The sequence below is a fragment of the Emys orbicularis genome, chromosome 23 (assembly GCF_028017835.1).
Source record: "Emys orbicularis isolate rEmyOrb1 chromosome 23, rEmyOrb1.hap1, whole genome shotgun sequence".
Taxonomy (NCBI): domain Eukaryota; kingdom Metazoa; phylum Chordata; order Testudines; family Emydidae; genus Emys; species Emys orbicularis.
Window position 1 is genome coordinate 7,162,105 of NC_088705.1, and position 14,044 is coordinate 7,176,148.

Here is a 14,044-nt window from a genome sequence, read left to right on the forward strand (position 1 = left end):
CTCTTGCTCAGTAAGTCCCAGTTTGCATTGACAGGCAGAGAGAGACTTCCCTGAGCTGACAGTAGTGATACTTCAAGCAAGGGGGCCAGAAGACAAAACCAAAGCCAAGCTCCATGGAGTACGTTTCACTGACTTAAGGAGAGACCCAGGCTAATCAGCAGGCTAAGACCTCCTGCTCTGTGAAGACCAGAAAGATTCCAGCTTGTTAGGTCCTGTCTCCACTACAGACATACTGCATTAACCGGAAAAGTCATACTGTCAATACGGTTTGAACTCAAGTGGAGACAGGACGAGTGTACAGTAGCACCTTCTGCTGGCCGATCCCCAAAACAGCACTGTGGATGGTTGACAAGGCCCTGTGTAGCTGCCCAGAGAGAAGCTGCTAAGCAGTGTTGCCAGAAGAGAAACAGTGGGAAGAAAAATTAAAGTTCCCCACCAAACGGGTCCAGTCCAAGCAAGATAACAGAGCAGAGAGTGACTGAAATTTACTGGAGCAGATCATGTTTGGGTTTTAAGCAAAGGAGGATGGTACTGAAAATAAAGTATATCGTGAAATAAAGTTTTAGTGAGGCCTGCTTCAAAACTACCAGAGGACTGCCCCCCAAAATGGGGAGATTTACATGAATGGAGGAGTTTAGAGAAATGGTTATCTGCGGGCCAAACCCAGAAGTCCTTGCTCAGGCAAGACTCCCAAACTGAAGTCAGTGAGATTTTGCCCCCATAAGGACCTGTTAAAGCAGTAGATTCCCCATCTCATGGGCCTGACTGGATGGACAAATCGTGTGCTTCTCTCACACTCTGCTGAAGGGAGAGATTGCATGCGTCCATTTCTCTCAGCAATTTTTCCCTGCAGAGCAGCTGTCAGTCTGACAGCCAGGAAGACGGTCCGATGGGTATGTTACTGGGGAAGGGTACTTGTGAATGAGGTGCTGTTACGACAAAGTCAAAAGGAGCCTGCCTGAGCACTGGAGCAGCAGCACGTCCCAGCCAGTAGAATATCCATGTGGACATAGCTCCCTTCTCAGGGGCTCAGCCCAGAGCACATTGCTCATGGGCCCAACTATTCAGCCAAGGAGAAAGCTGAGGTTTTGTCTTTATGGAACCACTGCTTTGTAAACACCTACCGTGGGGCAGCACAGAGGCCCTTCCACAGGGAAAGGAATCTAGACAATAACCTGGAGGACCTCCTCACCCCCTCACGGTATTCATGTGCAAAACAAGTAGGAAGTAGACCTTTGGATTAACTCTTTAATACACTTGTGCATGTGTGCGTATAGCATAGAGGCAACTGTGAATTATAAGGCTATTGAGACATCAGCAGGTTCTGGAAATATCAAAGGCCCAGAGGGACGGCCACTAGGGGGCTTTCTGATGTGTCCAAGACCCCCACTGTTTCTCCATTTCCTTTTGCTCCCATACAATACATGGACTGTATGACAAAGAAAAACAGCCTCTTCCCTCCTTCTTCTAAGGGAAAGAGAAAGTGCTAACCAGGAAAAAATAAGCCAGCACACCCCAGCAGCCTGCCTACAGCCAGGTCAGATTTAAACCAGGAAGGAGAAAAAGGAGAATCCAAGGCTGAGAAATGCTTCAAATTCTCCCCATTTCCACTCTCTGATTTAAAGTCACGTTGAAAGCAGAACGGCTGCAGACCGCACTCGTGACATTTCCAGTTGTTTGGATGCTATGAGCTGGCGGGAGGGACTGGAGACGGTTCACCCATCTGGCCCCCTGGGCTGCACTAGCTTTTAAAAGGGCATCACAGCCCACCACTAACAAGGTCTTTTAGCAAAAGGGCCAATCAGTTGAAAATCCGTGTATTAGATATCCACGCACACGCAGGGAAGTGGGTCAATCTAGTTTATATATATTCATATATAAAAGTGTATGTTGCCCTGCACATCGTTTTATATATGTATATATTAAAAAAAAAAAAATCTCCAAAAGCCTAAACTGGAAAATCTCAAAGCCCCCAGTCCCGGGACTAAGGAAAGGACATTAGATCAGTCTGTGGAACCAATCATATGTTACCATCCCTTCCCCTATCTCCACCTGCTGATCCAAGGGCTTAGTCAGCACAGCGAGAGCATTCCTCAGTCCCAGCCTAACCCAAAGCTCCTATGCTCAGTTCTCCGGGGTTCTCCGCAGGTTCTGTGCAGTGCATCGGCTTTGCTGAGCGAAGACAATCCTCCCTGGGACACTGCTGTGCTACAGCGCCCCCTAGTGCTGGCTCACCAAAGCTGTCTCGAGATGGGTCCTTTAGGGCTTCCAGCGTGTCTGCTTCGGCCTGGGGCGTATGGGCACACAGGTCCTGCACCTTCTTGTTTAGGTCATTGCGCTCGGTCTGCAGGGCTCGGCACAGCTTCTCCAGGCGCTGGATTTTCACCTGAAGCCCTTCCAGCTCCTTGTCCCGAAGGGTTTTCTGCAAAAAGAGTCAACGGTCCCTAAGCAGCAAAGGTGAGGAATTGAGAGTCTTACAGCTAATACAGCAACCTAGGGTCTGAGGCGGGGGAAGAGAGGCAAAGGGAAACTCCTGGAAGAAACAGGCTAAGTTCACAGGCAAACATATCAGCAGTTAGTGAAGGACCCAACACTCATATACTGTCACCATCCTTTTCAACCTACCTGTTCCCCGGGGGTACAGGGAGTGACTGTCCATCTCGGTAGCACCTTCCTTTCAAGCATCATCATTAACCCTTGCTTCCTCACCACGAGTTTGGTGAGTCTCGTTATCCCCTTTGCCTTAATTTGCCCCTCTGTACACTGAGGGGAAGGGACTTGCCCAAGATCACACAATGAGTCAGTGACAAAGCCAGGAATCAGACTCCTGGTACTGACTCCCTGTTCTAACCACTAGGTCGCTCTCTGATGCATTCGCTATGGGCTATTTGCCAGTCTCAGTGTACCCAATAAAATGCAGAGCTGAACCACATGCCTGACTAGGTGCCGCAGCGTGGTACCAAGGACGGGGCTTACCTCCTCGGCCATCTCCAGCAGAGCCTTGTTGCTGCTTTCCCAGCGAGACCGATACACAGTGGTCTCTTTCTCCAGCTTCTTGATCTTTTTTGTCATCTACAGAAATACAGTAATAAAAGGAAGAGAAACAGTGATACAGAGCGTCGCGATTGGCCAGTTTCTACAGCACCCTTGAGGGGGCATGGACATTCCCAGAGCAAGGGGTCAGATGCCAGCCGGCCCAGGAAAGTGCAGCAGCCCTTCCGCCTTGCCTCATCTCACCCACTGGAGTCAGTTTCACTGAGAGGGAATATTGACCAGGCCCCCACAAACCCAAATAAGAGATGGGACTAAGCCACTCCCACGCCCAGCTCCAAATTCCTCATACCTTTGAGATGGCTCAGGTGCAGGCTCTGCCTATCACCACTAACCCTAGACCAACCTCTCCCACCCAATCCCAGATCAACTCCATCCATTCTGTTCCACAGGAAAGCTCCTTCTGCTAATGATTGCTGTATCTAGCTGGTTTACCTCCCAGGAGTACATGGCTCCTCGAGGATTTCTGAGGATGGTGAAAGCTGGCCTCCACGTGATCAAGGAGTTGCCGCTTTACCAGCTTGGAAACCCAGTGGGGATGGTGGCAGACAGTGGCTCTAACACATCAGAGAGGCCCATGCCAGCTCTCTGGCCAATAGGGGTGACAGCCACAGTACCTTTTCCATCTCCTGTTTGAATGTAGTGAACACCTCACTGCTTTTGGAAAGCGTGTTCTGAAACTCCTCAAACTTCTCTGTGTAGAGGGCCAGCTAGGGAGAGAGGGAATTACAGCTCAGCGCCAAGTACCTTGACACTGCACAGCGGGCATCTCGTTTCAGCTTCCCTTCCCCAGTCCTCCCCAGTCCAGTGTCCAGCATGGGAGAGGCTGGATTTCTGTGAAGAACTGAGCTAACTCTTAGGATTCAAGCCCTTGTGGTTCAGTAGAGCTCAGGGCTCTATGGTGTACCTCGCAGCACCAAGCTGCTATGCTCAGAGTCCTGGACTAGACAGAGGGGAACAATCCTCCCATCTTGCTTAGGCCCAATCCTGCAAGGTGGTGCGTGCCCTCAACTTCCACTGACTTCAGCACCTTGCGGGATCAGGCCTTCTGTCCCGTGTGAAAGGACAACCTACCCCAGCACGGAGAAAGATGCTGGTACAACCGGGACCTCTTCCTTCCTCCAAGGAAGCAGAGAGGTTAAAGGGCATAGGGAGGTCCCGCTCTGCATTGTACCTCCTGTGCTGATGGAGACCTTCCAAGCTTTGAAATCCAGGTGCCATCACACCAGTGCAGACCGCCCCCTCCCCCAAGGGAACCGGGTTTCCTTCCACCTCTTTGCAGGATGAAGGGAACCATAAGAGCCAGACAGCCTGGGCCATGCTACCTCACCTGCTGCTTGAGATGGGTCTCCTGCTGCTTCATCAGCTCACACATTCTCTGAGACTCCACGGCCTCTTTCAGCAGCTAGAGGAGAACGAGGGAGATGGGAATGCAGTTAGCTAACTGGACTCCAGGGAAGAGCTTGAGTCCATCCTAGCTCGGGAAGGGCCAGCTGGGTCAGAATCAGACACACCTGCAAGGCAGGGGCTTGGCACTGATCCAGTAGCAAAGCACAGCCAGTGCTGAAGAACAGACCAAGGCTTCTATTGCTGGGGACGGCCACTGCAGAGGCTACTGGACTGGGACAGCCTCATCTGGCTGGGCAATTCCTTACCTCCCAACGGGCCAGCTGCTCTTAGGAAAGCATTAGCAGGGAGGCGAGAGCTAAAAGGTTCAACAGGATTTGCTAAGATAGTTGCCAAAGCTGGAGACTTACGAAGTCCTTCTCCCGCTGGTGTCTCTCCTCTGCCTCCTTCAGCATCTCCTGGGCCTGCTGGAGCTTGGCATCCACCAGCTGCTGCTGCAAGTCCTTGTGTTTGAACACCTTATCGATATGCTGCCAAGGGAAATACAGGGGCTGTTACTAACATGGTCACCTACGCTCTGCTCCCCACATGGTGCGTTAGTGATCCTGCAGGAGCAGAAGGGCATATGACCCTGGAGGACACTTCCACAGGCCGCCCAGTGGCCCTGTGCGTTCTATGTGGGGCATGCCCACTAGTTCATAGTATCTGGGTTAGCGAAGGAGGGACCTCAATGTTTTCGGTTCCAATAACTCATGTGACTGCATGGGGGAGGCAGCAGTCTGGTGCTTAGAGCACAAGGCTCCTCGGTTCTAATCCTCTCTCTGCCACTGGCTCGCTGCGTGGGGCAAGTCACTTCACCGCTGTATGCCTCAGTTTCCCATTTGTAATATGGTGATAAGGAGTATCAGGCAGGTCTGGGGTGACTAGCTCTGTGCAGCCAACAGCACTGCAGTGCTATCATGACAAATGAATATCATCCCAGTCTCCAGGAATCCATGTCGTATGTGTGTGTGTGTGTGTGTGTGTGTGTGGGTGGGTGGGTGGGTGGGAGGGAAGTGGAGGAAACATCCCCCTCCCAGCTGCCCCAGGATTCCATCTGCTCTGCAGACCCCCCCACCCTATCCCTGCTAGGCCCCCGTTTTTCTCCTCCGATGGGTGCCCCACCTCCTCCCGCAGCTCGTACTGCTCAATGAGTTTTTTCAGCCTCTCTGCCAGCTCCATGTTCTCCTGGCGCAGCTTGGAGTTCCGCTCGTTGTGCTGCTCCATCTGCAGCTGGATGTCATTCAGCGTCACCTGGAAATGGGACGTCACTTCCTTCCGCTTCTCCTCCTCCTCCCGTGCGCGCTGGACGCCTTCCTCCTATGGGAGAAGAGGAAAAGGAATGGAGGGACCCAGGTCAATCCCCCCGTGTAATGCACAGGGAACATCTGGACCAGTTGACCCACAGACAACTTACCCAGATCACCCTGCCCTTCAGGGCACAGGTTCTATCGTTTAGGCCAAAGAGGAAAGAGGTTTGCGTGGCCCCTGCCCTGCATCCTCCCATCCCACCTTGGTGCCCTTTTCCCCCCTGTCTCCAACTATCCATCCACCTGAGACAAAAGGCAGACAATGGACAAGTCAGATCTGCCCATTTCAGCTGTCCTGCACTGGGTAGGTTTAGCGACGGGCAGTATCGTGGAGTGAAATCTAACACAGGGCTATGCAGAAAGTGGGCTGGCCTCAGACAGTCTCACATAGACCAGACTGGCCTCCCATGTGGGGTAAGGCTGAACGCCAGACACTGCTTTCTACCCAGGGGTTCCCAGCTATGAAAACTCAAGAGTGCAACTGGTACTCCAGGCTCCCAGCTTCCCACCTTACCAAAGAGCCTCTGTGCTGGATGCCAGGGCACTGCCACTGCACACCTCCTTCATCTGGGATGCTCTAGCCCATCGCAACGCACCAGTTGCTCTAAACTGTCTGTCCGTCTCACTAGACATGCCAAATCCCCTGTCTCTCACTGTCTGTGCAAGCTAAGAAGCAGTGCAAGGTCAGCACACTAACAAATGGCAGGCAGTAGGCAATGGCTGGTACGGCCAAGCCCTTACTCTGGTAAATGAGTACAGTTGCCCTAACAGGTTGGCAACCACTGATCTGGGGAAGAGAGAGAAAGCAGAGTCCTGTTCCGTTGGTGCCTCTCTCTCAGGTTCAGAGCCCCCAAGGTGGGAAGCGAGGAGGCTCTTGCCTTGAGGGTGCGGTTGTGTCTCTGGAGCTCACGGCACAAGCTCTCCAGCTTGCTGCGGGCCAGGATGGCCTTGCTATGTTCACTCCTCAGATGGTCCTTCTCCTGCACCAGCTGAGTCTGCTTCTTCTGCAGGATCTTCATCTGCTTCTGGGAGTTCCTGTGCTCTTCCAGCTGGAGGGAGGGAGAAGCAGAGAGGGAAAGATGCAGCAAAGCAGACTCCAGCTACACCCCAGGGAGAGGGTTCTGGGTTCAGGGGGAGAATGTTCTAGCCCCCAAGAGAATAACAAGAGCATCACAGTGCAAACAGTCACTGCAGTAATGAGGCCTGGAGAAAGCCATGGCTTATACAGCCCCCCATTCCAGCAAGAGCTCTCGCTGGGCACAGCACCTTTCCTGCAGCCAGGGGCTGGCTCTAGCATTAAATACTGTCCTTGGCTTAGATGCGGGTGGGGTGTGGCATGCAGTGTTATCTCAATGGCGTGGGCCTCAGCCTCTATCCCTGGACTCATCACTCTACAGGAACCTCTTTGGGCACCATTCGCTACTCTGGATTCCAATGGAACTTATTTCTGTGAGGACGGCTCTGAGTCAGGCCGTTCCCTGTACAGCTAATCCATATCCACGTGCTTCTTTCCAGTATTAAAATAGCTCTTATATTGTGGAGAGGGAGTGATGTCTAGTGGTTGGTGCAGGGGAAATTGGGAGTCTGGACTCCTGGATCCCATCTGTGGCTGTGTCAGTGATACTGGGGCAGTGATTTCCCCTCTTTGTGCCTCAGTTTTCACACCTGTAAAATGGTGATGAGGCTACCCACCTTGTAAGGGACTGTGAGGCTTCTTGCATGGAAGGTGCTGTAGACATGCTAAGTATTAATCAACCCTCACAAACTCCATGAGAGATGGGTCGGTATCATTATCCCCTGCTCTAGATGCACAGAAGGGACCATTGTGATCATCTAGTCTGATCTCCTGTATGGCACAGGCCATAAAACTTCCCCCAAATAATTTCTAGAGCAGATTTTTTAGAAGAATATCCAATCTGGATTTAAAAACTCTCTGGACACCTGGGTTCAAAAATGCAGCTAGGTTTAATAACCCAGGTTTAATAACTGCAGCGTATGCGTGGGCTGTCCCCCTCAACCTAGGGCCATGTCTGTCCCCTGTGTCGCCAAACAATCTTGTTCCCTCGGCAGCGAGAGACGTCTCCTGCCCTAGAGCCTGAAGCGTAGTGCTAGGAACTGACCAGCTCAGCGTATTTCTTGCACAGTGCTGCCAGCTTCTCCTCTGGGGTGCTCAGCGTGTTCAGCGTCTGCATCAGCAAAGTGATCTCCTTGCCTGAAATGCAAGACATAAAGCAGAAACAGCTCTTTCACACGGAGCTCTGGGTCACAAGACAAAGGGGAAGCACCCAAGTGGAAACCAGAAGCTGCTACATTCCCTGCACCAAATACACATAAAACCACAGCTAGGATCCCGGATGCACTTCCTAGATTCTCCACATGAATTTGAGCCACCAGTGTAATTTAGTTTGGGGTGGTTTCCTTGGGAGGATGGACTCCAGAGACCTAGGTTCAATTCCCTGCTCTGCCACTGACTTCTTGTGAGACCTCGGGAAAGTTACTTAGGTCCAGGTCCTCAAAGGTATTTAGACACCTCATTGATTTCAGTGAGAGGTAGGTGCCTAAATAGACATCTTCCCAGGCCTAATTTTTAAGCCTGACCCAGACCCAAGCCCACCTGACGTAAGCTCAAGAAGGTCAAGTTGTTTCCTGACCTGACCCCAACAGTTCCCCACCCCCGAACCTGCATCAGCACAACTGCCATCTCCTGCTGGGGGGTTGGATCTGCTCCTCAGGTCCATGGGGCCAGTGTGGGGGCAGCTGCAAGTGCCTGCATGCACTGTGACTCCTCAGCACAACCAGTCTGCAGCACACACGGTGCAGCGAGGTGGTGGTGCTCAGTACGAGCAGGACATGCAGCCACCCGAGTGCTGACCCCCGGGCAGGAGGAGCGCCGACCAGAGCCGGTCTGGTTGTTTTCCTACCTGACCCGGACTCAACACCTGTAGTCAAATCCCATGGGGTTCGGGTCAGGCTGCAGGGCTCTATAGCTAAATACCTTTGAAGATCTGAGCCTCAGTCTTAGTTCCCCATCTGCACACGGGTGCCAGGAGAATAAGTACATTAAATCAATGAGATGCTCAGATATTACAGTAGTGGGGGGGGTCATATCAATACTAAGACAGATGGCTGGATAAGCAACTTGACCTAGGCCGCACAGACAGCATGTGGCTCAGCAGGAAATAGAACTTGGGAGTCTTGGACTCACACGTCCAGGTTTAACTGCTAAACCATCCCAACCTCCGGTAAATGCAGCGGAGGAAAGAAGTTTAGTGCATAGTTGTGTGTGCAACTTCATGCCTAATTTTTAAAGCAATTACAATAAACGTAGATGCAAATTAGACGGGCAATTGCACACTCGTTTTGCACGCTTACCCTATTTGGAAATCCTCTGTTGCCAGCTTATGCAGATCAAACAGGGCAATTTACGGTCTCATCCAAATGCAGGAATGACTGATGGTCTCTGTAGGATCTCACCTGCATCCTTCTCTTTTACTGAGCGTGTGTGTGGGGGGGGGAAGACAGTTCTCAGAAGCCGTGCACTCAGCCTGGCCCGAAGCGCGAAGCTGTACATGCCCTGCCCAAAACTGTGTGCACCCGGCATTCAGACACTCCGTCAGTGCTCAGGGTTGGTCTGGGCCTGAGCAGCACAGGGCATATTTCTTCACATCCCTATGGCACACGGAGCCATATGATTTTTCAGCATCGCTGTGCAGTGCATGGTTAGGATGCTTATTTCACTGGCTTTAGCATAGGGCAGTTAAATCACTATGACAATGGAAGGCCCCAGGAGGAAAGTTCCCCACCCCAGGCTGGCCACAGACCAAGGCTGGGAACCCCTACCGAGACCCTTGGCTTTCTTCTTCTCCTGGGCCCGTTTCTGATCACGGTCCCCACACTCGTCATTGGCTCGGAACTCCTCGGTCCCCTTGGAGCCCTCCTTCTCTCCATTCATCTCAGGGCAGCCTGGCTCCTGCTCGCCGTTCCTGGGGGATTCGCTCCGGCACTTGTCTGCTTCGTCTGGCTCCGCGGGCTCACTCTGCCCACCATCATCTCCTGGACCTTCCTGGCTGGCATCCACACAGTATGTGTTCAAGATGTCCTCCAGCTGCCTGCTCAGCTCTTCAGAGACATCACACATGGCAGGCTGGGAGGATTTTGTCTCCTCCTCCACACGAGAAGCTGTGGGAGACAGGAGAGGCGAGGACAAAAGCATGACACTTTCTCTAACAATTTCTATTCTGCTAGCTCCTCTCTGCGGTAGCCCTGTGTAATAACCAGAGAGCAGTGAAAAGGCTTCCTACCAGGGCCAGCAAACTTTCAACAACATGCACTCTCCTGGGGTACTGCATCTCTAGCTGCTCTGACAACGGAGCTGCACTTCTGGCTGAGTTCCCTTCCGATCTAGGGAGCATGACCAGGCTCCCAACATCTGTCAGTGGGAAAACTCCCACTACATTTATTGGGAGCAGGCTCAACGTGCATTTTCCTTCATAAGAACAGCCTGCTAAGATCCGCTCCTGGAGTGAAGTATATGGTTTAGAACCTATCTTAGCTCAGAGACAGACTTTCTCCTTATGCACCACCCTGACAGCAGAGGTCAGTAAGGTCCTCCAGCAGTTGGTGAAGTCATCCCAGCCATTGGGCATTCACCAGACCCCAAATTTACTGGTCATCAGTGTGGATGGCAGGGTTCATTTCAACCAACTACTTACTTAATTAGAGGGCTTCCCAAGCTGGAGCGTTATTTTTGTTATATCTATAGCACCAATAGCAGAGCAAATGTATAGGCTCGGGGGTGGTGGTGGTGAGGGGGCGGCTAATAATAATGCCCAATAAAGCAGGTCTGTTTGATTTTTTGACTCTAAGGTCCTAGAGGTCAGAGCAATGGATGAACAGTAAATAATTCAATACAGCCAGCTCAGAACTAGTGGTGGATGCATCTTCACCCCTTTGTATCCACCATCCCATACACACGGTTACTACTTTGGGACTGCACATATACAGATATTACACACACCTGATATGAAACCCAGGACTCTGCTTCTAAAGCCACAGGCCTCCCGCATGTGAGTGAATGGAAATTTGTTACAACAGCCACCCCAGAGAGAAAGCCACAGCCAGACTTGGCCACTCAGTTCAAAACAGAAACACACCCTCATTCTTATCCTGCTCCTCACTGGTCAGGCTCTCAGCATTGCCAGCAGCAGAAGGCTCAGAGTTGCATGTCCTGGACTGGCTTGGGGAGTCCCCAGCTTCAGGGGGTGCTGCAGCCTCGGCTAAGTCTCCTTCCTCTAGCACCAGATTGCTGTTCATTTTGGGAGGACTAGCAGGCAGCAGAGCAGCTTTGTTCTCCCCACCTTGGTTCTTCATCAAGGCTTTTCTCCCCACTCAGTCTCAATAAACCCTGGTGAAAGAGAAATGTCACCTGAGTTTAGTTTTAAGAAATGAGGATTCATGGGATTTTAGCAGAAATCACCACCCTGCAACAGACTGACTGCTAGGTGAAATCAACAGGGATCGAAACATTCAGAACTGGGAGAGCAAGGTTCTTCACTGACCCTCCCCATCCACTGCTAGCTGTAAGACTCATACACGGCCTCTTACTCAACAGCAGCTTTGTTAACCCCATTCTGCTATTGGAAAGCGCACACATCCTTCCTCCCATATCTCCAAGCTATCCCCCTTGCCATAAAGGGTTCATGTCAGGGTAACTGTTCCTCCAGCTGAGTAAACTGTTCCTCCAAACCCCTGGAGTAAATGGTTCTCTCACTTCTGTATTCTGCAGACCGCAGCCTTCTGACAGACCCAGGTCCCCACCCCTCATTTCATGCTTTGCTCTCAGAACATTTCATTCCACAAGCCACCAGGAAATGGGTTCCATGGATCACAGCATTAGCCTAGAGGGGCCCATGCAGGCTGACATGAGAACCTCTCTCTCTAGTATTGAATGCATTGCCTTTACTAAGCACAGAGGCCAAAATCTTGAATCAGGATCCTCAAGACAGAAGAGGGGCCAGCGTCTATTAAAACAACAGGCGCATTTGGCTGGAGGGAAAGCATGCAATTTCCAAGAAGAGCTGGTGGTCAAAGAGATTTATCAACAGCTCCATGAAACACAACTGACAGACGCAGGCCAAATTCCACCTTCTTTCTATGTTCATGCCCCTCCAGGGATACACTCTCTCTCTCTCTCTCACCCTCAATCTCTCATTCACCACTCAGATGACAGGAAAAGCAATTGCTGCAGCAACCCTGCAGTCTCCCATTTCAGAGACACTTATAATTATGAAACACAGGCAGCTTATCTGTCCCAGAACAATCTGGATCCCACATATGACAAGAGAAAAACGTTGTCCCAAATTCGGGCAGAGCTACACACGGTTAATCTAGGCCTCTTCTCAGAGGGCAACACAGGGCACAACCAGCCACGTGAAGCCAGGGGAGGAAGTTAAGAAGTAACGGGGGCCAGGCAAGCACGGCACCTGTTCATGCACAGGCACCAAGATGGACCCATCTCTCACATGCAGGCCTAGCAGCACTGATTTCCCACAGCCCCTTTGTCACAAACGCTCCCTCTCGCTGTGGCATCCCACGCTCTGCACACACCACTACCCTACCCAGTGTGCCCTGTGGTGCCACACCCAACTCTACAGAGCCCACAGGCTCCACTGTCTCAGCATCCCCTGCAAGTGCCCTGTGCCAGCCCCCACTGCGCTATGCACTATGCCCCCCCCCCCCCAAGCTGCCCTAGATACCCCGTGATTCCCCGCACTGCCCTCGCCTGGCCCGCAACGCCCACAGCACCCAGCCCTGCCCCATTCACACACACATGCCCCCCCCCCACGCCCTGGCCCTCACAGACCCCTCCCCCCCCCCGCACGGGCTCCCTCTGCCCCGAAGGTTGCAGGCAGGGATGTCACCCCTACCCTGCAATGACATCACCGACGTACCACGTGACGTCACCGCCGAGTAGCTTGACGTGGCTCCCTACCCTCAGCCAATCAGTAGCGGCCGCCGGCCGCACTCCGGTAGATTGGAGAGCCCCCTACATACGGGTCCCCACTGCCCCCAGCTCCTCCTCGGCGCTCGGCGGCCCTTCTTCCCCGCGGCGGAGCTCTGCGACGGGTCAAGCGGTTGCAGCCTCCAGCCCGGGCCTCTGAGCGGGTACAGAGAGCGCATGCGTCGCCACCCGCCGGGCCCGCCAGCCAATCCGCGAGCGGGCGGCGCGGGGCCTGCCGGGAAATACAGCTAAGCGGCGGCATTCGAGGCGGGCAGCCGGTGCGACTACATCTCCCGGCGTGCCTCGCGCCAGGGGGCGATAATACATCTCCCGGCGTGCAACGCGACAGGAACGGCATGGGGGAGAGAGCAGTGCAGGCAGGAGGAGCGCCCTCCTCGTGCCCTAAGCGGCGGGGGAGAAAACTATGAGGAGAGGGGGCAGGGAGGCACTAGCCCGGGGGAGCTGTGAGGAGAGGGGGCAGGGAGGCACAAGCGGTGGGGTGGGGGAGCGCGCTGTGAGGAGAGGGGGCAGGGAGATACAACTGCTGGGGTGCAGTGGGGGAGCTGTGAGGAGAGGGGAAAGGGAGACAAGCCCTGGGGTGGGGGAGCTGTGAGGAGAGGGGGCAGGGAGGCACAAGCCATGGGGTGGGGGAAGCTGTGAGGAGAGGGGGCAGGGAGGCACAAGCCATGGGGCGGGGTGGGGATCTGTGAGGCGAGGGGAGGCCTCACGCACAAGCCTGGCTCCTGTAATGTCTCTTAAGCATAACTTCAGCAGCAGGTTTAGTTCTCCTCCCCCCCCCCCCCTTGCTTTAGGGAGTGGTAAAGGCAGCTTTTTTGTTGATTGTGTTTGACAAGCATTACAGTCTAGTCCCGAGGTGGGTGGAGGACAGGGGTGCTAGGCATCTGGTTTTCAACTGGAACACCTGGTCAAAAAGGGACCCTGGCAGCTCCCATGAGCATTGCTGGCCAGGCTGTTAAAAGTCAGGGGGGCTAAGGTAGGCTTCTTGCAGTGCGCTCTCCCTGCCCCAAGCACTGGCTCTGCAGCTCCCATTGGCCAGGACCCTGGCCAATGGGAGCTGCAGGGGCAGTGCCTGGCTGCGTCTCTGCCTAGGGGCCAGACATGCTGGCCACTTCCTGGAGCGGCAGGGACCTAGGGCAGGCAGGCAGCCTGCCTTAGTCCTGCTGCACCACTGATTGGGAGGCACCGGAGGTAAGTGCTGCCCAGCTGGAGCCTGAACCTCCTCCCACACCCAAGCCTCCTGTACCAGGTCAGAACCCCCTCTTGCACCCAAACTCCC

The 14,044-nt window shown here is 53.3% G+C and overlaps 1 protein-coding gene across 1 annotated transcript; it reads right to left on the bottom strand.

The window, feature by feature from the left end:
* Positions 1–1,989: 1,989 nt before the first annotated feature.
* Positions 1,990–12,767, bottom strand: TXLNA (taxilin alpha). The gene is made up of 11 exons (XM_065421705.1): positions 12,698–12,767; positions 10,901–11,151; positions 9,588–9,926; positions 7,868–7,959; positions 6,626–6,796; positions 5,563–5,757; positions 4,809–4,928; positions 4,382–4,456; positions 3,669–3,761; positions 2,977–3,072; positions 1,990–2,422 (listed from the first exon to the last, which is right to left on the bottom strand). The coding sequence occupies exons 2-11, from the start codon at positions 11,115–11,117 to the stop codon at positions 2,105–2,107; spliced, it is 1,716 nt and encodes a 571-aa protein (XP_065277777.1). The 5' UTR covers positions 11,118–11,151; positions 12,698–12,767; the 3' UTR covers positions 1,990–2,104.
* Positions 12,768–14,044: the final 1,277 nt, after the last annotated feature.

What these genes read in the sequence shown, in the direction of transcription:
- TXLNA (XM_065421705.1), bottom strand. Translation starts at nt 11,117, where the DNA reads ATGAAGAACCAAGGTGGGGAGAACAAAGCTGCTCTGCTGCCTGCTAGT. An exon ending in ACCAGCGGGAGAAGGACTTC is followed by an intron (nt 4,457 to 4,808) that starts GTAAGTCTCCAG and finishes GTTCTCCTCTAG; the next exon opens with CTGCTGAAAGAGGCCGTGGA. An exon ending in AGACCCATCTCAAGCAGCAG is followed by an intron (nt 3,762 to 4,381) that starts GTGAGGTAGCAT and finishes CTCTCTCCCTAG; the next exon opens with CTGGCCCTCTACACAGAGAA.